Consider the following 26,775-nt stretch of genomic DNA (forward strand, 5'->3'; position numbering starts at 1 on the left):
TAAGATGGTGGACTTTGTGTCCTTTATAGCTATGGTGATTAATGGCACTGCCAAGGTGGAGAGACAGTCCAGGAAAATCTATATCATTGTGGATGCGGCTGAGCGGTTCCTGGGACTGAAACATTTCAGCGTTACATGGAATATTGCCAAAAAGCTGTACCACCCTCTCAGGCCCTAAAGCTTGAGAAGGGAGATATGGAGATTTGAAAGAAGAAAGAAGAGTGAGTTTTTGCTTTTGTCAATGTACTATTTTTATTTTGGTGGATTAAGTTAAGTTTCGCTATCATGTACAGATTTTATTTTTACATTGTTTTGGTTTTTCAACCAGTCCAGCTGGTGGCGGCTATACATATTTTGGGGTTGTAGTCTGCCATAAAACCCACGCTGCTTTTTTGAAAGATGTTACGTAGTAGAAATGCAAAAGTGTTGTTCTCCACTTTCTGGAAGACCGAGTTTTGAAATCAGCGGAATGCCGATTGGAATTAGAGTATGATAGCTAAGGATATGGAGACAATTCTGGTGTTTGATTGCAAATATGCAGACGGAGTCAAAAAGAGAACACTGAAGGATGTTGTATGAAACACCTGTCTCCGGATTACATCTTCAAACTAAGGGCATCCCTGGCATCCGTCACAGAGAGGGAGAAGCGTACATCCAGGTGTACAGGTAAGATAGTCTATCTAGCTACATTTTCAGATATTATAACTTTTAACTTTGTCAGGTATTCATTTTCATTTCAAGTTAAAGTGTACTGTTAGCTAGCTGGCTATCGTTATCTGGCTGGCTCGCTAGCTAATGTTACGTGTATGATCTGTGTAGTAATATTATTTGTATCTTAGAGCCATTTGCATTGCTAGTTAAAGCCTAATGTTAGCTAGCTAGCTAACATTGAACCTGGTTGGTTAGATACCTGCAGATTCATGCAGGGTAGTAGTAATGTTATGATTTGGGATTATGGTTCATTGTTTAGCGAGCGAACTAAATGTCTAAAGAAAAGACTCCACTATGCAAGTAACCATTTCAGTACACCTTCCTTATCCTGTGCACGTGACAAATAAACATTGATTTTATTTGATATAGTATGTGTTTACCAGAGATGGTAATGTGAAGAACATGACCTGCACTAAAGTCAAATTAGGATATAACGTTAGGCCAATGAGACAGTGTCCAAGTTCACATGTGAATCCTTAAAGAGATGGGTGAGGCTAAGGCTTTAGAGGGTGTGAACGATGCTGAATGGGTGTCAACAAAGTAGAGGTCTCCAGTAGGTTTACCAAAACATTTTAGCAACCAGGAAACAATTCTAATTTTAGCAAACAGCAAATGGCGTAGCAATTTCTCTATAGTACATCTAAGTAAAGGGTATTCTGTTATTTGCGTTTCTTCTGCTCAGTTTTCTTGGGAAGTTGTGTCATTTCGCTCCAGTTCACACTGACAGTGTACCATCACTATCAGAAAACTGCAATGTCTGGTTCAATGACAATGTGCTTGTTACCCAAGTCAAGGATTTGATCATCATCTGCTTCATTTTCAGTCTTAGAGAGTCAGCTCGTCTTCCTCCAGAAATAAGTAAATCACAACATTCTCAACAATCAAGGCTAGCCAGGAAGAATCCTTTGTTTCTCCATGAAAAATATAACTAGATAGTAACAATTTATTTTTCATTCATATTCACAGATCACCTATGAGTTTGTTATTGAGGCACATGAAAGTACACATGTTTAATAAGGCGTTTCTGCCCCCCCGAAAAATTATCCTTTGAATTAGACATGTCGGTTTTACAGCACACGTGAGAGATCCAGACACATTTGTCAATAAAACAGATGAATGCAACTGTTTATGTCAAATTGTTTTGTGTTCTACTTGTAGCCTTGGTTGTCCTGAAAACTTAGTTGTGAGGCTAAATAGGGGTTGGACATGCAGATAAATGAAATGTCGAGTCTTGGGTCTGATAGGGTTAATCCCACTTTGTAACACAATAACATGTTAAGAAATCCAAGGGGGGTGAATATTTATGATAGGCACTGTAAAGGTCGGAGTCAGTAGTAACATATGAATATGATGCAATATCCTCTTCTCCATATCTCCCTTCTAACAGCTGTGTCTCCACTCCATGTGTCACACTGATGTTGTTCCCTGTGTTGGTGGGGACCCTGGGTGAATGCTTGCATGAGAGTCTCAACGTAACTCAGCTCAAGTGATCACTTCCCGTCTATGTTACAGAACCAACATCCACTCTAAGGACAAGAGTTCAACGGTTATGCAAGATAAAACACTCAGGTTATGTTTACACAGGCAGTCCAAATCTGATATTTTGCCCAATTATTGACTCGAGCTGATCTGATTGGTCAAAAGACCATTTAGTGGGAAAATATCAGAATTGGTCTGCCTGTGTAGACACAGCCTTACATACACTTATCCTGGCAAGACGGTTTGTCTCAATGGATGGTTAACTATTCATTATAGACATCCTGCAAACCTAGTTGGAGTCCCATGGTGTTTGTGGGTGTGTCATTTCCAATGTCCTATACATCTGGCGGAGCAGAGCCCCTTCGTGTGTCTGTGTCCTTTACCTGTGGCGGTGCCCCGTGGTTGAGGCTTTCCTGTGAGGAGAAGTGGCTGTGACTACGTCGGCGCGACGCCAGAAGCTGGTACTGGCGCTGGTACTCTTCCTCTTCCTCCGAGTCCTCCAGGCCATACAGTTGTCCGCTGCTGCGAAGGTGCCCGTTGTTGGCACTGCCACACGAAGACTGGCTCATCCTGGACAAGGATCGTGCCCGCATCATCCAGTTCTCTGGGTACGGCACCTCGTCTGTCCGGATAGAGAGTTCATAGACGGGGGGGCCTAGTGAAGTTATTATTATGGAATTCATGTTCATGTAGGAAAGAGCAAGAGATGTTGTACCTAGTGTAATAATGTGTACCTTTTGCGTGATCCGTTATAATCTACTTCTAGCAGAGTGCGTTCTTGCCAGAGTGCATTCTTGGTTCAAATAGTATTGGAGTACTGGAATACCATATTGAGTGCCAGATAGGTTGGATTTGCACTTTTTGGACTATTCTATTTTGCTCCAGGAAAGCTCAATCAAGTACAGCAAAGGTTGCAAAGCTACCAGTAATTTATCAAAGTAATCTATTGCAATCTATGGTAACTTTGGTCATTTGTACTTAAATACATTTTTTTTTAAAAGTTATTCATATATAGTATTCATTTTTTATATGTATGTTCGTATTGTCCATGAGTTTTGGTTCAAGAAAAAATTGCCTAATTAATTTTAAAAAGCATCTAATAAACAATGGCATTGTTTTCAATGAGATGCATCACTTCAATGTATTGACTTTTTTCACAACTGCCACCAATTGGTTGTAAAAAAATATTTCATGTTGAAATCCTAATATTAAACACCAATGGTGTTCACTAAAATGATGGTTTATATTTAGGATAATGTTTTACAGCTTTGTCATTAATGTTTTAAATTTAAAAATCATCAAATTGTAATAAATTATATATTTTACGTGGCCACAGAGGGTCAGAGATAATCAGAAGTGATAATCTGAAGTACCCGAAAATGCCACTAGATGTCATCTGTTAAAATGAATTTGAAAAACTTGAACATTACCAAAGTTCTGGTAGTGTAATGGTAAACTTAAAAAGTTACAGTAATATACCCTCCCTTTGCAACCCTAAGAACAGCTAAGGCATTTAGGCTTGACCCTTGGCTACATTGTATGTATGTACTTTGTGTCCTAATATCAATGAGCACATACACTTCTTCTATTGTATATATTAATGTATGTTAGTGGGGGTGTACGTCTAACACACATGGTGTAGTCCTCACCGAAGCGGGCCGGCTTGTCCAGCAGACTCATCCGACGGCTGTGGAGGACCTCCGTGTTGAACTCGGAGTGTCTCCCACCCTGCTCCTCCAGGATCTGCTGGAACATGCAGGCCATGTCGGCCTCGGCTGTCAGGGACTCCCGTGTGCCGCCCTCCAGACTGCTCTGTGGACTCTGGAGACATCACCACCACCATGTCAGTAATTCTCTAGGCAAGATTATTTTAGAAAACATTTGTTTTTCACAAATTTTTGTCATCGTGCCATTGTGGTGTTTTGAGCCCGGCTGTGCTAATTACAAACAAGCACGAAAATTTGCTACCTTTAACCGTTCTACCAGAGTTTCACTGCGATTCTGCTAGTGGCCTGCGTCTATCAAAAATGATGCAGCGACCAAAGATTATCAGAGGGATTTGCAGGCTGATGGGAAATCAATTTCCAGCTCTGAAGTGATGTAACAACCTAATGTTAGCTAGCTTGCTAGCCTAGCTGGGTAAGTCAGTTAGCTAACTTAACATCCTGTATTAAACTCTGAAAGCCATCAGCTAAGTTAAATCAAATAGATATATTTTGGCATACACAGTCAATCAAGGTAGCTTATGCCATGATACTGGTAATTTAGTCATTGCTAGACTGTTAGCTACCTTCAGCAGATTAAACATGTTTGTTTGTTCTATCTTTGACTGACATTAGCTAACGTAAGCTAGCTAATGTTACTCTTATTTGGTATCTCAATTTTGTAGCCAACTATTCCACCCTTGTTTGGAAAACACTCAATTACTAAAAATATAATTTTTGAAATAGCCAATTCACTCTCTGTTTGTGGGTTGGTAGCAATGATGAATGTGTTTAAATCATCTATGGTTGCTTGGCTGGCAATATTGAAATGTCCATGTTAGGTATGCTTAGCTAGCCAGTCTAACAGATATCAATACAATTAGTGGGGTGGCTAAATTGTGTATGGTTCTGTACTCTGTTGTAGGTGGTACAGAATCTGATTCCACCAACATGCGCTCCTAACCCCTAGCTCTGCACAAGGTGAAGGTAAGTTAGACAAAATATTTACAAGCTAACGGTTAAAATAGCTGAATGTACAGTAAGCATGGTATAAACAGAAATTGGGTAGTGTTTGTATGGTTTGTGTTTGTTATGGGTAACAGGTGTTTAGAGAGAGCCTGAGAACCACAGAAAACCTTCCAGACCATGTAATCAATTTAGTCTACCCCTCTTCTCTTTTTTACACTTTCTTTTTGTAAAAATCACATTATCTGGAGTCATTCCACAGTGCCCTGCTAAAAAATACCCCAAAGCGGGGGCATTTTGGGTACAAAAGCATGAGGGAGCGGACACACCTTGCAGTTCTCAAGGGGCACTGAAAGGTATAAAATGAAGACTACAATAGTAATGTCACAACCACCTCATTCTTCTAAGGATAATACAAAAAACAAAACATACAAACAATATATACAATAAAAAATAAAACATTGTAATAATAATATATTGAATGCATTAACATAAATAACCATAACCAAACAAACATTGTAGCTTAGAAATTATGGTAATTCACAGTAAACCTACTACTGGTGATACTGACTCCTGAACATCTAATCAAATGGGTACCCCCCCCCCCATTTTACGCTGCTGCTACTCTCTGATTATTATCTATGCATAGTCATTTTAATAACTCTACCTACAAGTACATTTTACCTCAATCACCTCGACTAACCGGTGCCCCTGCACATTGACTTTGTACCGGTACCCCTATATAGTCTCGCTATTGTTATTTTACTATTGCTCTTTTAAATGTTTTTATTTATTTCACCTTTATTTAACCAGGTAGGCTAGTTGAGAACAAGTTCTCATTTGCAACTGCGACCTGGCTAAGATAAAGCATAGCAATTCGACACATACAACAACACAGAGTTACACATGGAATAAACAAAACATACAGTCAATAATACAGTAGAAAAATAAGTCTATATACAATGTGAGCAAATGAGGTGAGATAAGGGAGGTAAAGGTAAAAAAAGGCCATGGTGGCGAGGTAAATACAATATAGCAAGTAAAGCACTGGAATGGTAGATTTGCAGTGGAATAATTTGCAAAGTTGAAATAGAAATAATGGGGTGCAAAGGAGCAAAAGTAAATAAATAGCAGTAGGGGAAGAGGTAGTTGTTTGGGCTAAATTATAGATGGACTATGTACACGTGCAGTAACCTGTGAGCTGCTCTGACAGATGGTGCTTAAAGCTAGTGAGGGAGATGTGTTTCCAGCTTCAGAGATTTTTGCAGTTCGTTCAAGTCATTGGCAGCAGAGAACTGGAAGGAAAGATGGCCAAAGGAGGAATTGGCTTTGGGGGTGACCAGTGAGATATACCTGCTGGAGCGCGTGCTACGAGTGGGTGCTGCTATGGTGACCAGTGAGCTGAGATAAGGCGGGGCTTTACCTAGCAGAGACTTGTAGATAACCTTTAGCCAGTGGGTTTGGCGATGAGTATGAAGCGAGGGCCAGCCAACGAGAGCATACAGGTCGCAATGGTGGGTAGTGTATGGAGCTTTGGTGACAAAACGGATGGCACTGTGATAGACTACATCGAATTTGTTGAGTAGAGTGTTGGAGGCTATTTTATAGATGACATCCCCGAATTCGAGGATCTGTAGGATGGTCAGGTTTACGAGGGTATGTTTGGCAGCATGAGTGAAGGATGCTTTGTTGCGATATAGGAGCTTTACTTGCGTTTAAGAGCAGTTGGAGGCCATGGAAGGGGAGTTGTATGTCATTTAAGCTCGTCTGGAGGTTGTTAACACAGTGTCCATAGAGGGGCCAGAAGTATACAGAATGGTGTCGTCTGCGAAGAGGTGTATCAGAGAATCACCAGTAGCAAGAGCAACATCATTAATGTATACAGAGAAGAGAGTCTGCCCGAGGATTGAACCCTGTGGCACCCCCATAAAGACTGCCAGAGGTCCGGACAACAGGCCCTCCGATTTGACACACCGAACTCTATCAGAGAAGTAGTTGGTAAACCATGCGAGGCAATCATTTGAGAAACCAAGGCTATCGAGTCTGCCAATAAGAATGTGGTGATTGACAGAGTTGAAAGCCTTGGCCAGGTCGATGAATACAGCTGCGCAGTAATGTCTCTTATCAATGGCAGTTATGATGTAGTTTAGGACCTTGAGCGTGGCTGAGGTGCACCAATGACCAGCCGTGAAACCAGATTGCATAGCGGAGAAGGTATGGTGGGATTCGAAATGGTCGGTAATCTGTTTGTTAACTTGGCTTTCGAAGACCTTAGAAAGACAGGGTAGGATAGATATATGTCTGTAGCAGTTTGGGTCTAGAGTGTCGCCCCCTTTGAAGAGGGGGATGACCGCGGCAGCTTTCCAATCTCAGACGATACGAAAGAGAGGTTGAACAGGCTAGTAATAGGGGTTGCAACAATTTTGGCAGATAATTTTAGAAAGAGAGGGTCCTTACTCATTTGTAGGGGTCAAGATTTTGCAGCTCTTTCAGAACATCAGCTATCTGGATTTGGGTGAAGGAGAAATGGTGGGGACTTTGGCGGGTTGCTGTGGGCAGTGCAGGGCATTTGACTGGTTTAGGGGTAGCCAGGTGGAAAGCATGGCCAGCCGTAGAGAAATGCTTATTGAAATTCTCAATTATAGTGGATTTATCGGTGGCGACAGTGTTTCCTAGCCTCAGAGCAGTGGGCAGCTGGGAGGAGGTGCTCTTATTCTCCATTGACTTTACAGTGTCCCAGAACTTTTTTGAGTTAGTACTACAGAATGCAAATTTATTTTAGGAAAGCTAAGGCTAGCTTTTTCAAACTGCCTGTGTATATTTGTTCCTAACTTCCCTGAAAAGTTGCATATCACGGGGGCTATTCGATGCTAATGCAGAACGCCACAGGATGTTTTTGTGCTGGTCAAGGGCAGACCGGTCAGGAGTGAACCAAGGACTATATCTATTCCAAGTTCCACATTTTTGGAATGGAGCATGCTTATTTAAGATGGTGAGGAAGGCACTTTTAAAGAATAGCCAGGCATCATCTACTGATGGGATAAGGTCAATGTCATTCCAGGATACCCTGGCCAGGTCGATTAGAAAGGCCTGCTCGCAGAAATGTTTTAGGGAGCGTTTGACAGTGATGAGGGGAGGTCGTTTGGTCGCAGACCCATTACGGATGCAGGGAATGAGGCAGTGATTGCTGAGATCTTGATTGAAAACAGCAGAGGTGTATTTGGAGGGCGAGTTAGTTAGGATGACATCTGAGGGTGCCCGTGTTTACGGATTTGGAGTTGTACCTGGTAGGTTTATTGATAGTTTCTGTGAGATTGAGGGCATTAAGCTTAGATCGTAGGATGGCTGGGGTGTTAAGCATGTCCCAGTTTAGGTCACCTAGTAGCACGAACTCCGAAGATAGATGGGGGGCAATCAATTCACATATGGTATCGAGGGCACAGCTGGGGGCAGAGGGACGTCTATAGCAAGAGGCAACAGTGAGAGATTTGTTTCTGGAAAGGTGAATTTTTAGAAGTAGAAGCTCGAATTGTTTGGGTACAGACTTGGATAGCCTGCAGAGTTCTGTATTACTATCTTTGCAGTAGATAGTGCAACACATGCCCCTTTGGCATTTCTATCTTGGCGGAAAATGTTATAGTTAGCGGTTAAGACATCCGGGTTGGCAGAGTGTGCTCAAGCAGTGAGTAAAACAAACTTAGGGAGTAGGCTTCTAATGTTAACATGCATGAAACCAAGGCTGTAACGGTTACAGAAGTCAACAAATGAGAGCACCTGGGGAGTGGGAGTGGGGCTAGGCACTGCAGGACCTGGATTAACCTCTACATCACCAGAGGAGAAGTAGGATAAGGGTACGGCTAAATTCTATACGAACTGGACGTCTAGCACCTTCGGAACAGAGAGTAAAAGGAGTAGGTTTCTGGGCACGATAGCATAGATTAAAGGCATAGTGTACAGACAAAGGTAAGGTAGGATGTGAGTACATTGGAAGTAAACCTAGGCATTGAGTAATGATGAGAGAGATATAGTCTCTAGAGACGTTTAAACCAGGTAATGTCATCGCATATGTTGGTGGAAGAACATGGTTGGCTAAGGCATATTGAGCAGGGCTAGAGGCTCTACAGTGAAATAAGACAGTAATCACTAACCAGGACAGTAATGAACAAGGCATATTGATATTAGAAAGAGGCATGCGTAGCCAAGTGAACATATGGATCCAGTGAGTGGTTGGGCTGACTGGGGACACAGAGATTCAGACAGTTAGCAGGCCGATGCTAACAAGCTAACAGTTAGTAGGCCGGGGCTAAACAAGCTAGCAGTTAGCAGACTGGGGCCGGCAAGCTAGCAGTTAGCAGACTGGGGCCGGCAAGCTAGCAGTTAGCAGACTGGGGCTGGCAAGCTAGCAGTTAGCAGACCGGGTTTGCAAGCAAGCAGTTAGCAGGGGCTAGCAGTTAGCAGACCGGGACAGGCAAACTAGCAGCATTTTAATTATTTGTTACTTTTATTTCTTATTTTTTAAGGTATTATTCTTAACTACATTGTTGGTTAAGGGATGTAAGTAAGCATTTCACTGTAAGGTGAATGTGACATAACATTTGATTTGACTGGTGTGCCATCCACGTGGCCTCTGCAAGAGATTAGTCCACTCAGACAGGCGTGAATCAGACAGGTGCCTAGTGTGCCATAATTTTTCATAAATATATTTGCCACTACTCAAATAAAAAAAATCAGTCGACCAAAACCAAACAATCGACCAGTTGACTAAATGGGGTCAGCCCTACCAATTAAAACCAATTAGTGTAAAAAAATATCAGAATTGGGCTGCCTGTGTAAACGCAGCCAGTGTGGCTCAGCTTAAGACAATGTCAAACACACAGCAGACTGCTGAGGGGATAAATAAATGTCCGGAACGGAGAAAATGGAATGAGATTTGATGTATTTGATACCATTCCACTAATTCCGCTCCAGCCATTACCTTGAGCCCGTTCTCCCCAATTAAGGTGCCACAAACCTCCTGTGGTAGAACAGGCGTCTCCAACCCTGTTCCTGGCGAGCTACCCTCCTGTAGGATTTCACTCCAACCTGTAACGATCTGAGTGTAATGGATGAGGAGTCAAGCACAGGAAGCAGAGAGTTCAGGTGAGTGCTATTTTAATGCACCGACAAACGGCGAACATAAGTCAACCCTCACGAACACACAGGGCGTAATGAACAAACAAATGCCCCCAAACAGGGGGACTTAAACGGTCCAGGCAAAAACCCACAAAATGGGAAAAACACAAAACCCATAGACAAGCACACTAAAACAGATGGTCACAATAATTAATCCTGCACAAGGAACTCTGTGGGCCGGCTGACTAATAAAGCCTACTACCTAATTCAAAACAGGTGCACTAAATCAACACATAAGGAGGGGGAGGAAATAATCAGTAGCAGCTAGTAGGCCGGCGACGACGACCGCCGAGCGCCACCCGAACGGAAAGGGGAGTGTCCCTCGGTCGGAGTCGTGACACAACCGTTGTTGTAAGTAACCTGGTCAGCTTATCAACCAGCTAATTGAAAGCCAACAGGTAGGTAGCTTTCCAGGAACAAGGGTTTGAGAGCACTGGTTTAATACCACCATAAAATTAATATGGATCTCTTCCATATTCCAAGTCTTTGAAATGTGTCTGCCCTCATGGATTAACATAATATATGCTACAGGGTTCCGTAGCACCAAACAGATGCTAGACATTCAGATATCCAAAGAATGTTTGTTTATTCGTCAAATTCTGAAGTGTAGTACAGGAATGGAAGACCTAGAGTTAACTCTGCTGCAGAGGATAAGTTCATTAGAGTTGCCAGCCTCAGAAATTGCAGCGCAAATAAATGCTTCACAGAGTTCAAGTAACAGACAGACACATCTCAACATCAACTGTTCAGAGACTTCGTGAATCAGGCCTTCATAGTCAAATTTCTGCAAAAAAAAACACTACTAAAGGACACCAATAATAAGAAGAGACTTGCTTGGGCCAAGAAATCTGTCCTTTTGTCTGATGAGACCAAATTTGAGATTTTTGGTTCCAACTGCCGTGTCTTTGTGAGACGCAGGGTAGGTGTCTGGATGATCTCTGCATGTGTGGTTCCCACCGTGAAGCATGAAGGAGGAGGTGTGATGGTGTGGGGGTGCTTTTCTGGTGACAGTGTCTGTGATTTATTTGTAATTCAAGGCACACTTAACCAGCATGGCTACCACAGCACTCTGCAGCGATACACCATCTGGTTTGGGCTTAGTGGGACTATCATTTGTTTTTCAACAGGACAATGACCCAAAACAACTCCCAGGCTGAGTAAGGGCTATTTGACCAAGGACAGTGATGGAGTGCTGCATCAGATGACCTGGCCTCCACAATCACCCGACCTCAACTCAATTGAGATGGTTTGGGATGAGTTGGACTGCAGAGTGAAGGAAAAGCAGCCAACAAGTGCTCAGCATATGTGGGAACTCCTTCAAGACTGTTGGAAAAGCATTCCTCATGAATCTGGTTGAGAGAATGCCAAGAGTGTGAAAAGCTGTCATCAAGGCAAATGGAGGCTACTTTGAAGAATATAAAATCTAAAATATATTAAGATTTGTTTAACCTCTCTTAGGTAGGGGGCAGTATTTTGAATCTTGGATGAATGAGGTCCCCAATTTAAACTGCCTGTTACTCAGGCCCAGAAGCTAGGATATGCATTTGCATAGTATTGGATATAAACCACTCTAAAGTTTCCAAAACTGTTAAAATAATGTCTGTGAGTATAACAGAACTGATATGGCAGGCGTAAACCTGAGGAAAAACCATCCAGGAAGTGGGATATTTTTGATGTGGGTACTTTTCTATTGAATGCCTATACAGTATCTAAATGGTTATGACCCAGATTGCCGTTCCTATGGCTTCCACTAGATGTCAACAGTCTGTGGACATTGTTTCAGGCTTGTGTTATGAAAAATGAGGAAGAATGAGACCATTTTCTATGTGGACTCTAGAATTAACCAGAGCTAGTTTGCTCGCATGAACGATTGCGCACCGTTCGTTGTTTTTCCTTTCTATTGAAGGCGCTATTGTCCGGGTTTAAATATTATCAATTATGTAGACAATAGACAACCTGAGGATTAATTCTAAACATCATTTGACATGTTTCGACAAATTTGTTTCATGTTTCATTTGACATGTTTCGACAAACTACCAGTACTATTAGGATGTATTCGTCTGCATGTCGTGACCGCCTGTGAGCCAGTGGATTACTGAACAAAACGCACCAACAAAACAGAGTTTTTGGGACATAAAGGGGGACTTTATCGAACAAAACAAACATTTATTGAGCAGCGACTGGATTAACAAGAAATGAATCTTTAAGCCGATGTATAACACTTGTATTTTTATTCATGTTTAATTTGACTATTTCTGTATTTTGATTTTGGTGCTCTGCAATTTCAACGGATGTTGGCCAGGTGGGACCCTACCGTCCCACCTGCTCATAAGAACACCTTTTTGGTTACTACACGATTCCATATGTGTTATTTCATAGTTTTGATGTCTTCACTATGATTCTACAATGTAGAAAATAGTGAAAAACCCTTAATGAGTAGGTGTCCAAACTTTTGACATCTACTCAACGAGTACCATTGAAATACTTTTAGCCAGTTGAGTCCAAAGTTTCTTTAAGAATGTCCTTTTCTATTTTGCTTATAAAATCCCAAATTGACAAAGTTGTAACGCGACAATTCTCTTCACTGCAGATCCCTAATCTATGGATTTCGCATGACTGGGAGAGGTGCAGCCCATTGGCAGCCAGGCCCACCAACTGAGGAGCTTTGAACAAGTGGTGGCGGTGGGGTTATGGTATGAGCAGGCATAAACTATAGCAATTTGAATGCACAAAGAGATCATGAGGTCCATTGTCATGCCATTCATCCGCCGCCATCACCTCATGTTTTAGGATGATAATGCACGCCCACATGTCGCAAGGATCTGTACACAATTTCTGGAAGCTGAAAATGTCCCAGTTATTCCATGCCCTGCATACCCACAAGACATGTCACCCACTGAGCTTGTTTGGGATGCTCTGGATAGACGTGTACGACAGCGTTTTCCAGTTCCTGCCAATATTCAGCAACTTCGCACAAACATTGAAGAGTAGTGGGACAACATTCCACAGGCCACAATCAACAGCCTGATCAACTCTATGCGAAGGAGATGTGTCGTGCTACATAAGGCAAATGTTGGTCACACCAGATACTAACTATTTTCAGATTGTTTTTAAGGTATCTGTGACCAACAGTCATGTGAAATCCATAGATTAGGGCCTAATGAATTTATTTCAATTGACTGATTTCATTACATGAACTATAACTCAGTCAAATCTTTGCATTTATATTTTTGTTCAGTGTAGAGCACTATCTGTTTATCCATGGATAATTCCCTCAATTACCTCGACTATCCTGTGCCCCACGCATATTGACTCTGTACCGGTACACCCTGTATATAGCCCCTGTATTTAGCCTACTGTTATTTTATTGTTGATACTTAACTATTTGTTATTTTTCTTCTTTACTTTATATATATATATAATTTTTTTCTCCCCAGTTTATTTGAGTAAATACTTGCTTAACACGTATTTTTCTTATTGTTGGTTAACCTGTTGTATACAGCGCATGTGACAAATACAATTTGATTCGATTTGATTTAATGAAGTGTGGCACCAAAAGTCTTTGAATTCACCGAATCACATTTCAGTTTAAATCGACATACATCTCATTCTGAGATGTATGGTATTACCGGCTTAGTACACAAGGGGGCGCCAAAAAACTAAAAATACCTTTGGGCATCTTCCTAGAATGCTAACAAAATTAGCACAAGTAATATAGAATTTCAATGGAGGCTGCTAATGAGCACAAACGAAAATAAACTATTTACAGAGACAGGCAATCTAGCTCATAAAGTTGTACATATATAGGTAAGAGTTGCCGAATGTCATTTTTGCTGAATTTGGACATTTACAAGCGAATGTAATCGAAAGACATTGTGCAAATTAACAAAGTTTTGAAGCAAGCTTATCCGCTCTGAAGTAGCATGTGTACACTCTGTGTCTGTCTGGAGTCCCTAGGGCAATGGGCCTGCCTGCTCTGCTTGGAGCAGATGGGGGAGGAATAGACAGGCTGAGAATGGAGAGAAAAATAGGCAAGCAAATCAAAAGATGTCAGTGGCAGCTGTATAGATAACTAATTCAAAAGGCTTTGACTTCTCAAACACAGGCGAAAGCTTACACAATATGTCCCATCACCTTATTCAGTCAGTAACTTACTTAGATAACTAGCAAGTTAAACTTAGGAGTTGTGTTAATGCATAATTCTTAATTTGTCACACGGGAAAAAATATAAAATTAGTAAGAAATCCATTACGCTGATCTAAAATGCTTCTTATTGTAATTTCTGCTCTGCATCAGACTAACTTTGTGCATCTGTTGCACTTCTCCCCACTTGGATGAGAATTCACCAAATGGGCATTCTATCAGCAGACAGCACGCTCTGACTGGTTTTGTAGCTTTTATCTTCTACTTGGTAGGCCTACTTTTTTCTCGGTGTAGCCAGCCTACTTTTCTCTGGTAAAATTCCAGATGAACTTTAAACAAAATATTAGGACATGCAGCTGGCTACATTACTTCTATGATAAACAGAAAAATTATGGCCATGCATCGTTTTTGCAAGCTCAATTAGGCTACATGTGTGGCTGCCAGCCAAATAACTTTGCACTTCTGTTGTCATTTAATGAAAATGAAGTTGTTTTCTGTCAAATGTGTTGCACTAATGTATTTTCTGTGAAGGAAAACTATAGTTGCACTTCCCTGATCAGTCTATTGAAGCAAAAAAAAAACACTGTTGACTCAATATAAATCATGTCCCCTGCCAATACACAGCTGGACTCACCCGCTCCCGCTTTCACCCTTTGTGCTATTTACAAACATATGACTGGTTCAATTGTTCTGGGGAATTATGGTAAGCTTCATAATGTAAAATAATGTGGCAGGTGAAATGAAGAATGTGATCTGCTTTATCTCCTAATGTATTGCACAAGTTGACACCAGGTATTTACTTAAAAAGTAGCTACAAATACAACAACATATTGAACAACTTCAAATAAAAACTTTTAATGTTATTGAAAAACCATCTCCTGGCTATTTCAAATACCCAGGTATATAGGCCCTGAAAATGGTCAAAGACTCCAGTCACTCTAGTCATAGACTGTTCTCTCTGCTACCCCATGGCAAGCAGTACCGGAGTGCCACGTCTAGGTCCAAGAGACTTCTAAACAGCTTCTACCCCCAAGCCATAAGACTCCTGAACATCTTGTCAAATGGCTACCCAGACTATTCACATTGCCCCCTCCCCTCTCCACATCATTGCCACTCTCTGTTTTCATCTATGCATAGTCACTTTAATTAACTCTATGTACATACTACCTCAACTAACCGGTGCTCCTCCACATTGACTCTGTACCGGCACCCCCCTGTTTATGTTATTTTTTACTGCTCCTCTTTAATTACTTGTTACTTTTATCTCTTATTCTTATCTGTATTTTTTTAAATTGCACTGTTGGTTAGGGGCTCTTAAGTAAGCATTTCACTGTAAGGTCTACTACACCTGTTGTATTCGGTGCATGTGACTAATAACATTTGATTTGATATATACGGTATACGGCCCAAGCCCAAACAGTTACAATAACTAATTGACAATAAACTAAAGCAGTCAGGATATTGTACCTTCTTACAATCCCTTGTATTTACAAAGTGCAGACCTGTTGCTCACAAAAATGCCATGTTAGCCCTAGCACATGAAGTCAAGTAGTTTAGATTGGTCTGGAGATATTTTGAGCCTCCCCTAGGGTATCTGGCTGGTACAATGTGATCGTTTTATTGAATCAAGCTCAAATGTGTTCCAGACTTGATAGCGCAACTCAACATTCACAGTTAAGAATGATTGTCCACTTTGAAAGCGAAACCAGAGGAACCATGCTGACTAGACTGCATGAATAAAACAATAGATATAGAAATATGGCCAATTTAATATAGTTACTGGATTAAAGTTAATGCCAAGAAAGACACTACTGTGTGTGTGTGTGTTTGGTTTTATTATCCTTGTGGGGACCAGAAGCCCCCACAAGGATAGTAAAACAAGTAAAATTAAAACTATTTTAGGCATAGGGATTAGGGTTAGGTTTACAATTAGGAAAATAGGCTTTTTTAATGGGAATCAATTGTTTGGTCCCCACAAGGATAGTAAAACAAACGTGTGTCTGTGTATGTATTTACGTATGCATTGTGTGGTTATATGGGTGTACCTTTTTATTTTTACAAGCCAGGGCTATGAGAGAGTCTAAGGGAGACAGAGGACTTTCTCTTCCAGTCAGTACCTGACAGGATTCTTGTCGAGACAGAGAGTGGGTGGAGTAGTTAAGGTCCAGACCGAAGTCGACGGGGTGCACAGTGAGCAGTCGCTTGGTCGTTTTCATCTTCAAAAGAGTAGAGATAAAGACATCATCACACATAGAACCAGGAGAGCGGAGAGGAGACAGGGAGGACACCAAAGATGGGTAAAGGTGGTGAGTAGTGGCAACTCTCCACTAATAAGAACTACTGAGACACACTCAAGAGCTCTGGTCCCCTCCAGAGCTCTTGAGGGAGCTCAAGATCGAGAACCTTATACCTGGAATACAACCTTTCCTCTTAATGTGTACCCTAGTGGGGTTAGCATTGGTCCAATAAGCATTACCATGCTGACATGTTTTTTAGGAAGATGATCCTTTTACTGAATGTGACAACAGATGTTTGTTCTTCTTTCCAATACTGTATGAGTCAATAAGGCTCAGTTGGTAGATCACAGCACTTGCAATGCCAAGGACATGGGTTTGATAAAAGTGTTTGCTAAATGACGGATATTATACAGGCCATGCAAATGCATTATTCCCATGGCTTTGGGTGGGCTGCCATACGTTGAATGACAATGAGTACGACGTTCCCTGAGTAAATATCACTATATGATGGAAATATCACCATAAGTTTGTTGCTGTGGTCATTTATGGGAGATGGTGTCACATTTCCTTTTTTGGAATAACAAAGGATCACCATATGCTAAACTGAGGCTCTTGAAGGTTGGATTTGAGTTGTTTCAGAAATGAACAGTACATAAGCAGAAAAAAGCATTTCACCCAACTATACTGGCTTATGTCTCCCTGAGTCATTCAAATTACTTGTTCTGCTCACACCACTTGAGGGTGCTCTCCCTCTCTATCTTTCCCAAGGTAACCAAAGCAGGAAATGCTGGTAAGACCATGCTAAAGTTGTGGTCATAAACATGAAAACAGAAGTATTCACTATCACTTCAATTGCAACAACAAAATTAGGTTTAAATCATAGGCTAAATGGACATGGACTAGCAAGTGTCTTCACTGACATTTTCAACCTCTCCCTGTCCGAGTCTGTAATACCAACATGTTTTAAGCAGACCACCATAGTGCCTGTGCCCAAGAACACTTAAAGGTAACCTTCCTAAATGACTGCCGACCCGTAGCACTCAAGTCTGTCGCCATGCAGTGCTTTGAAAGGCTGGTCATGGCTCACATCAACACCATCATCTCAGAAACCCTAGACCCACTCCAATTTGCATACCGCCACAACAGTGCCACAGATGATACAGTCTCTATTGCACTCCACACTGCCCTTTCCCACCTGGATAGAAGGAACACCTATGTGAGAATGCTGTTCATTGACTACAGCTCAGCGTTCAACACCATAGTGCCCTCAAAGCTCATCAATAAGCTAAGGACCCTGGGACTAAACACTTTGCACACACTCTGCAACTGGATCCTGGACTTCCTGACGGCTGCCCCCAGGTGGTAAGGGTAGGTAACACATCCGCCAAGCTGATCCTCAACACAGGGTCCCCTCAGAGGGGGGTGCTCAGCCCCCTCCTGTACTCCTTGTTCACTCATGATTGCATGGCCAGGCATGACTCCAACACCATCATTCATTTATCCAAGATGGCGTAGCAGTCAGACGTCTTTGTCTTGTCGTGTCCCGTGTATATATATTTTTTCTTCGTATATATTGTTTATACAATGCTCAAAAAAATAAAGGGAACACTTAAACAACACAATGTAACTCCAAGTCAATCACACATTTCAATCTGTGAAATCAAACTGTCCACTTAGGAAGCAACACTGATTGACAAATTTCACATGCAAAATGACCTCCAGCAGGCCACAAATGTACATGTGTCTGCTCAAACGGTCAGAAACAGACTCCATGAGGGTGGTATGAGGGCCTGACGTCCACAGGTGGGGGTTGTGCTTACAGCCCAACACCGTGCAGGACGTTTGGCATTTGCCAGAGAACACCAAGATTGGCAAATTCGCCACTGGCGCCCTGTGCTCTTCACAGATGAAAGCAGGTTCACACTGAGCACATGTGACAGAAGTGACAGAGTCTGGAGACGCTGTGGAGAACGTTCTGCTGCCTGCAACATCCTCCAGCATGACCGGTTTGGCGGTGGGTCAGTCATGGTGTGGGGTGGCATTTCTTTGGGGGGCCGCACAGCCGCACCTCCATGTGCTCGCCAGAGGTAGCCTGACTGCCATTAGGTACCGAGATGAGATCCTCAGACCCCTTGTGAGACCATATGCTGGTGCGGTTGGCCCTGGGTTCCTCCTAATGCAAGACAATGCTATACCTCATGTGGCTGGAGTGTGTCAGCAGTTCCTGCAAGAGGAAGGCATTGATGCTATGGACTGGCCCGCTATGGACTGGCCCAGACCTGAATCCAATTGAGCACATCTGGGACATCATGTCTCGCTCCATCCACCAACGCCACGTTGCACCACAGACTGTCCAGGAGTTGGCGGATGCTTTAGTCCAGGTCTGGGAGGAGATCCCTCAGGAGACCATCCGCCACCTCATCAGGAGCATGCCCAGGCACTGTAGGGAGGTCATACAGGCACGTGGAGGCCACACACACTACTGAGCCTCATTTTGACTTGTTTTAAGGACATTACATCAAAGTTGGATCAGCCTGTAGTGTGGTTTTCCACTTTAATTTTGAGTGTGACTCCAAATCCAGACCTCCATGGGTTGATAAATTTGATTTCCATTGATCATTTTTGTGTAATTTTGTTGTCAGCACATTCAACTATGTAAAGAAAAAAGTATTTAATAAGAATATTTCATTCATTCAGATCTAGGATGTGTTATTTTAGTTTTCCCTTTATTTTTTTGGGCAGTGTATTTCTAACCTCAATTTCAACCTACTCTCCCGCAACCCGCTTCATCCAATGTGGTATGGATCTGCTATTGTCTATACTTTAGAACGGGAACCCCCAACAGAAGCTAGCCAGCTAACTTAGTCAGTTAGCCACTGCTAGCGGTCATCAGCTAACCTCAGCCCGGACAACTCCTGTCAGTCTGCACAGCGCAATTCAACCCAGAGCCTATCGGACTGCTTTTTCTCAAAAACATCTACCACATCTCTGGATTCCAACCGCAAGCCCTGAACCTTTTCACCTGGATCATTGCAGCTAGCTTGCTGCTATCCGAGCGGCTACTCCTGGCTAACGTCTCTGTCCCGAAACAAGCACCAGTTAGCCTGGAGCTAGCCTCGTGCTAGGCCCATCTCCTGGCTAGTTAAAGAGGTCCATCAGCCAATTTCTTGGGCTACAATACATATTTTGCCAATTGGCCTGGACCCTTTTACTGCCTACACAAAGCCCTGCCGATCCATCACAACTGGTCTGCCGACGTAACCGTCCGAGTGGGCTTCAACAGATTCTTCCGTCACGATGTCCCCTAAGGCTCCTTCTGTTAGCCTGCTAGGCCAGGCCCGCTAGCTGTCTGAATCGCCGTGTCTCCAGCTCGCCTAGCTACTCACTGCACCCTATGATCACTCGGTTATGCATGCCTCTCCCTAATGTCAATATGTCTTGTACCATTGCTGTTTTGGTTAGTGATTATTGTCTTATTTCACTGTACAGGCTCCAGCCCTGCTTAATATGCCTCAGGTAGACCTTTTGTTCCACCTCCCACACATGTGGGGATCTCACCTGGTTTAAATGGTGTCTTTAGAGACAACACCTCTCTCATCGTCACTCAATGCCTTGGTTTACCTCCACTATATTCACATCCTACCATACCCTTATTTGTACATATATATATATATATATATTTATATATTTATATATTTATATATATATTTATATATATATATATATATTTATATATATATATATATTTATTTATATATATATATATATTTACTGCTCCTCTTAATTACTTCTTACTTTTATCTCTTATTCTTATCCGTATTTTTTGAAACTGCACTGTCGGTTAGGGGCTCTTAAGTAAGCATTTCACTGTAAGGTCTACTACACCTGTTGTATTCGGCGCATGTGACTAATAACATTTGATTTGATATGTGGTATTACATTTCTAAACTTTGACACAATGACGCATATTCACAAAGCATCTCACAGTAGTAGTGCTGATCTAGGATCAGGTCCCCTGCTTTAATAATTAATTATTGTTTAAAAGGAAAAACTGATCTTAGATCAGCAATCCTACACTAAGATGCTTCGTGGATATGGGCTCGTGCGCCGCCCCCCGCTGTCCATGTGATCTTACTCATTATGATCTAAGACAAAACTAATCCTAGATAAGCACTCCTACTCAACACTGTAAATACGAGCCAAGGATTATTGTGTCAGCAGACAACAATGAGAGAAAGTGCTTCGTTTTGGTTATTCATTGTGATTTGGAACTAAACAACCAATCTAGACTGTACAACAGTCATAACAAAAACCAGCAGGAGACACTTCAAGGTCTCTCTCATACTTTCTCATACACTTGAAGTTTCTGGGGCTTGCGTCCCAAAAGGCAACCTATTACCTATGTAGTGCACTACTATTAACCGGGGCCCAAATGGCTTCGGTTAAAAGAAGGGTTTTTGGGATACAACCTGGGACTCTTTAATGTGTGTCATGATCTATGACAGCCTGGTATTTATTTACCAATAATGCACTGGGCCAGCGCTGACACTGCAATGCCTTAACCCTGACCAGCTGCTCATCAGGGTTAAGGGTCAGCAAAAATGAAATGATTTATATATCTGGTCAACTGTTAAACAACATGAAGGGGCCTCCCGAGTGGCACAGTGGTTTAAGGCAGTGCATCGAGGTGCTAGTTGTGCCACTAGAGATTCTGGATTCGAGTCCAGGCTCTGTCACAGCAAGACGTGACCAGGAGACCCACAATTGACCCAGCGTCGTCCGGGTTAGGCCGGCAACGATGTTCTTGTCCCATCGTGCACTAGTGACTCCTGTGGTGGGCCGGGCGCAGTGCACGCTGACATGGCACGGTGTTTCCTCTGACACATTGTTGCGGCTGGCTTCCGGGTTAAGTGGGCATTGTGTCAAGAAGCAATGGTTGGGTTGTGTTTCGGAGGACGCACGGCTCTCGACCTTCACCTCTCCCGAGTCCGTACGGGGGTTGCAGCGATGAGACAAGACTGTAACTACCATTTGGATACCACGAAATTGGGGAGAAAAAGGGGGTAAACATAATAATAAATAAATAATAAAAATAATAATATAAATGAGGATTTTTTTTTTTTAAATATAAATCAAGATGAGTGATTCTATGGTTTAGATTGCCTAGCTTAGGCCAATGATACAGAAGCTGCTACATAATATATATGCTATTTAGCAGATGCTTTTGTCCTAAGCAACTTACAGTCATGCTTGTATACATTTTACATATGGGTTGTCCTGGGAATTGAACACACAATCCTAGCAGTGCAAGTGACATGATTTACCAACTGAGCCATACAGGACCACATAGCTTTCATGTAGGCCCAATTAAATGACTTATGGTTGATAGCCCATAGTTTAGGAAAGGATGAAATGTTATAAGGGGCTGTACAAACATGTCCACTTTTTGTCTGAATGAGTAAAGTCTGAATTCGCCTTTACTTGCACACAGGGATGTCTCAACCATAAACATGAACTAAGGTGTCTCAAACACTCAAGAAGACCTGTACAAGCAACTTAACCCTCATACTACCAACATATTATACATACATGGATTACCAACTGGGATCATTTTGACCCCAAGAAGAAACTATTTGAAAAAGTAACAATCATAGCCAAATATCAACTTAATTCTTATAAAAACATAATTAGAAATAATTTTATCAGAAATAAAGAATAACCAAAACAGACTTATTTCGGCTAAATTACAGGTCATTTGTATATTCTGTCAAATGAAAATATATATTTCCCCTTAAATAATGTACAGCTTTTGGTAACACTTTATTTGGACATGCCACCTGTAGAGATCTACAGACTATCAGTAACATTTCAACTAACTATCTACTAACCCTAACCTAACCTTAAGCCTTACCCTAACCGTAACCTTAGGAAGCAGTTGCTTATCAACAGATAGTATGACCATCTGTACAGCATCTACAGATGGACTATCCAAATAAAGCGCTATCGACTGTGCCGTAAAAGCATGCTTGAGCGGCAGAGTCGATTTCCGCGCTTATAAACCCAGGGTCGTTACACTACTCCCTCCTTTCAAAGAGCGCGTCCTCGCTCTAGTTTGCGACTCTACGTCTTACAGGAACGCGCTCTCCGGCCAAGCACACGTACTGTCGTGGATGCAAGGTCCGATTCCTTCTGACACCAATGTAATGAAACAACAGGGAGCAGGTCTCGAACCCTCGACCTTCTAGCCCGAGGTCTGGCGCGCTATCGACTGTGCCGCAAAAGCATACTCGAGCGGCAGAGACGATTTCCACGCTTATAAACCCAGGGTCGTTGCACTATTATCATTTAGACTTTAGAATTGTGCCATATTTTGGGGCGGTACACCAACATTTTTAATATACTTAATTTTATTGACAAAAAAATCCATTGATCCTGAGAGGAAATTACAAAGAATATGCCTTTGTTTTCTTTATTTACTTACCCCAAAGCCAGCATTAGCATTGCTGTCATTGAAACAATGGGAGTGGTTGAGCCTATGGCAGGATGATTCAAAAAGCATGCTCAAACTAAATGTTATAGCAACCCAAATATCATATCAACAATATCAACAAGTTGCACATATAGAATATTGCAAGATATTTTGGGAATTCTGGTATTTATATAACATTTACCGTAGAAAAACTATTTCTGAGAATACACAACAATTTATTTTTTATTTTATCTTTATTTAACCAGGCAAGTCAGTTAAGAACAAATTCTTATTTTCAATGACAGCCTAGGAACAGTGGGTTAACTGCCTGTTCAGGGGCAGAATGACAGATTTGTACCTTGTTAGCTCGGGGGTTTGAACTTGCAACCTTCCGGTTGCTAGTCCACCACTCTAACCACTAGGCTACCCTGCCGCCCCAATACAGCACTATGTGTACATTTAGAGGGTAGCTGGTAATTATGTCCCAAGATGAACTTAGATTCAAATAAAGGTCCTATTTACCAAATTACTATAGGCTGAATTAGGTGTTTTTGGCTGGGTAGAATGACCCCAAAGGACTTTTCTTTCTTCTTTCTAATCCATTTGAATATAGAAACACTAAACAATGATTTAGTTTCGTTAAGAACAAGTTGATTGACAAAGTCATGAAATATTGGAAGAATTGATAAATCATCTTTGGGCTATGATAAAAAATATGCCTCTGGGGTCAAAACCTCCAGTCTGTAGTATGAGGGTTAAAACAAACATATAAAACTTATAAGACATAAAGCAGGTACTGTAGAGAAACTAGGTTTTCATTTGTGTATACATGTTACTATGTGTCAAGGTCTCAATGCTTCAGCATGGATTACCATTGAGAAGACCCAGCCACATTTAAAATGATATACTGCTGTATGCACACTAATGAGTCACTGTTCATTTTACATTTTGTGTTTGTTTTATGGATATGGAACGTACAGTATAACACAAATAAACGTTTCCCATAATTGTTCATAGGGTAAGGTTGCACATGTGTGTTCTAGCCCAGCACAAGCATAACCGACTCAACTATTCCACTATTCCTCAAGACCCTTTGTTAGTTGAATCGTAGGGCTGGAATAAAAATGTGCAACACTCGGGCACACCCGAGGACGCAAGCTAAGAAACACTGCCATAGAGGGATGTCCTCTACCCACCAACATAAACAGTCAAGGACACAATTGACTGATTAACACTAATGGGCCAACCAGAACCATACTGTGCTGGCTCTGATATTTTCTCTTACATTGTCCTTTCGCGAACAGTTCCAGCAACTTTGGTGTATGTGAACCCAGGCCAGCCCAGTATAGTTTGGCTTGGCTCGGTAGTGTAAAAAAGGTAAGACTGTAATTCAGGAAGTCAGGAATTGAGAGTGGGCAATACCATTCTGTAGTGTCGTCCATCTGCCACGGTGTCCATGTTGTTCTCATCATAGAGATCTGATGAGGAGGGAGAAGTGTCTCGTGTGAGTTACATTATTATTTTTTTTATTCAATTCCATAAGACTTCAATTATCTCTCAAAAAGCAACTGTGCTGGGCAAAACAGTGCACGTTTTAATACATTAGGTACATGCATACACACATTACATAATAAAGTGCCTTCAGAAAGTATTCACTTTTCCACAATTTGTTGTGTTACAGCCTGAATTTAACGTTGATTACATTTAGATTTGGTGTCACTAGCCTACACACAATACCCCATAATGTCAAAGTGGAATTATGTTTTTTCAGCCAATAAGTATTCAATCCCTTTGTTATTGCAAGCATGAATAAGTTCAAGAATAAAAATGTGCTTAACAAGTCACATAATAAGTGGCATGGACTCACTCCGTGTGCATTAATAGTGTTTAACATGATTTTTAGATGACTACCCCATCTCTATACCCCACACATACAATTATCTGTAAGGTCCCTCAACTGAGCAGGTAATTTCAAACATAGATTCAACCACAAAGACCAGGAAGATTTTCGTGGTAAAAGAGGTTAGTGATGTTTGAGCCTGTTGTCGGGACCGGCCTGCGGCATATTTTGCAGAGGACAGTTTCTGTCAGACTTTTTATGCCTAAACCACGTCCATGTGACCGAAGTAGCCCCTCTTTTAGGTACGAGCTCCGTGTCTCCGTGCTATGTGTCACGTTCACTCTCGTCAATGTTTGTTTGTGTTGCAAATTTCCTTATACACGGGAGGTGTGGATGAAAGCAAAGCGTCGTCCAATTGACTAAAAATATTGCCGTAGTGTGATTTGCGACATAACAAAATAAACGATGGGAAAATGTCTATAGTTTTAGATTATGCTCTATCATCACATGATATATATCGTCATATTGCCCAGCCCTAATGTACAGTGCCTTCAGAAAGTATTCATACCCTTGACTTATTCCACATTTTGTTGATAGATCCTCAATTCAAAATTGATTAAATATTGATTTTTTTGGGGGGTTTCATTCCTCTCCAGCAGCTGTTAGGAAGGATGCCTATATCTTTGTTGGGACTGGGTGTATTGATATACCATCCAAAGTGTAATTAATAACTTCACCATGCTCAAAGGGATATTCAATGTCTGCTTTTTTTTTACCAATAGGAGCCCTTCTTTACGAGACATTGACTACGCAAGAATCATGTGAAACACTACAGTCGAGTGCTCAAAACAAACCCCCGACTCAGACAGGAGAGAACAGCTGCCGACAGGAGAGAACAGCTGCCGTTATAACTGACATCTGCAAAGACATGGCCTCAATGTACACAGTCGAGAAACGGGGGTTTCGTGAGTTGGTGCTAACACTCGACCCAAGGTACCTAATGCAAATTGATATGTGAATAACCCCCCCCCCCAAAAGAAAATCTTTTAGGCCTATATTTATTTTGTTTGCAACTGTAGTTGAAGTGTTTTCTATTTACCTTTTTAGATTTTATACATTCATATTTTATATTTTGTTACATGCTTAATTGAAAATGTGCACAACATTTTTAAATAAAAGGAGAAATAATCAAATATGACTTAGTACCTTTTATTTGTTGAGTATAATTCAAAATGCAATAAGAAATAAGCCTTTACATGTGACCACATTTTATATAAGCAATTTATTCATTGAATTTACAGAAAATGCTGTCTGTGTGGGTGGACCAATTCAGTTTGTCTGTCATGTGTATGCCGAGGAACTCAAAACCCTCTCCACTACTGTCCCGTCGATGTGGATATGGAGGTGCTCCGTCTGCTGTTTCCTGAAGTCCACAATCATCTCCTTTGTTTTGTTGATGTTGAGTGTGAGGTTATTTTCCTGGTACCACACTCCGAGGGCCCTCACCTCCTCCTTGTATGCCGTCTCGTCGTTGTTGGTAATCAAGCCTAAGACTGTAGTGTCGTCTGCAAACTTGATGATTGAGTTGGAGGCGTGCATGGCCACGCAGTCGTGGGTGAACAGGGAGTACAGGAGAGGGCTCAGAACGCACCCTTGTGGTGCCCCAGTGTTGAGGATCAGCGGGGTGGAGATGTTGTTACGTAACCTCACCACCTGGGGGCGGCCGGTCAGTAAGTCAAGTACCCAGTTGCACAGGGCGGAGTCGAGACCCAGGGTCTCGAGCTTGATGAAGAGTTTGGAGGGAACTATGGTGTTAAATGCTGAGCTGTAGTCGATGAACAGCATTCTCACATAGGTATTCCTCTCGTCCAGATAGGTTAGGGCAGTGTGGTTGAGATTGCATCGTCTGTGGACCTATTTGGGTGGTAAGCAAATTGGAGTGGGTCTAGGGTGTCAGGTAGGGTGGAGGTGATATGGTCCTTGACTAGTCTCTCAAAGCACTTCATGATGTCGGAAGTGAGTGCTGCGGGGCGGTAGTCGTTTAGCTCAGTTACC

General features: G+C 41.8%; 1 protein-coding gene across 4 annotated transcripts in view; it reads right to left on the reverse strand.

Annotated features, from left to right (window-relative positions):
- LOC112225080 (melanophilin) overlaps positions 1-26,775 on the reverse strand; it is a 122,336-nt gene that overhangs the window by 48,149 nt on the left and 47,412 nt on the right. For 2 of the 4 annotated variants that reach the window (XM_024388695.2, XM_024388691.2), the window contains exons 6-9: positions 24,303-24,358; positions 16,292-16,390; positions 3,840-4,011; positions 2,574-2,845 (exon numbers count right to left, since the gene is read on the reverse strand). In XM_024388695.2, the coding sequence (XP_024244463.1) occupies positions 2,574-2,845; positions 3,840-4,011; positions 16,292-16,390; positions 24,303-24,358 (599 nt within the window). The remainder of the gene's footprint in view (positions 1-2,573; positions 2,846-3,839; positions 4,012-16,291; positions 16,391-24,302; positions 24,359-26,775) is intronic. The other 2 variants (XM_024388693.2, XM_024388694.2) reach the window with 2 other exon arrangements.

This window comes from Oncorhynchus tshawytscha, linkage group LG26, assembly GCF_018296145.1.
Source record: "Oncorhynchus tshawytscha isolate Ot180627B linkage group LG26, Otsh_v2.0, whole genome shotgun sequence".
NCBI classification, from domain to species: domain Eukaryota; kingdom Metazoa; phylum Chordata; class Actinopteri; order Salmoniformes; family Salmonidae; genus Oncorhynchus; species Oncorhynchus tshawytscha.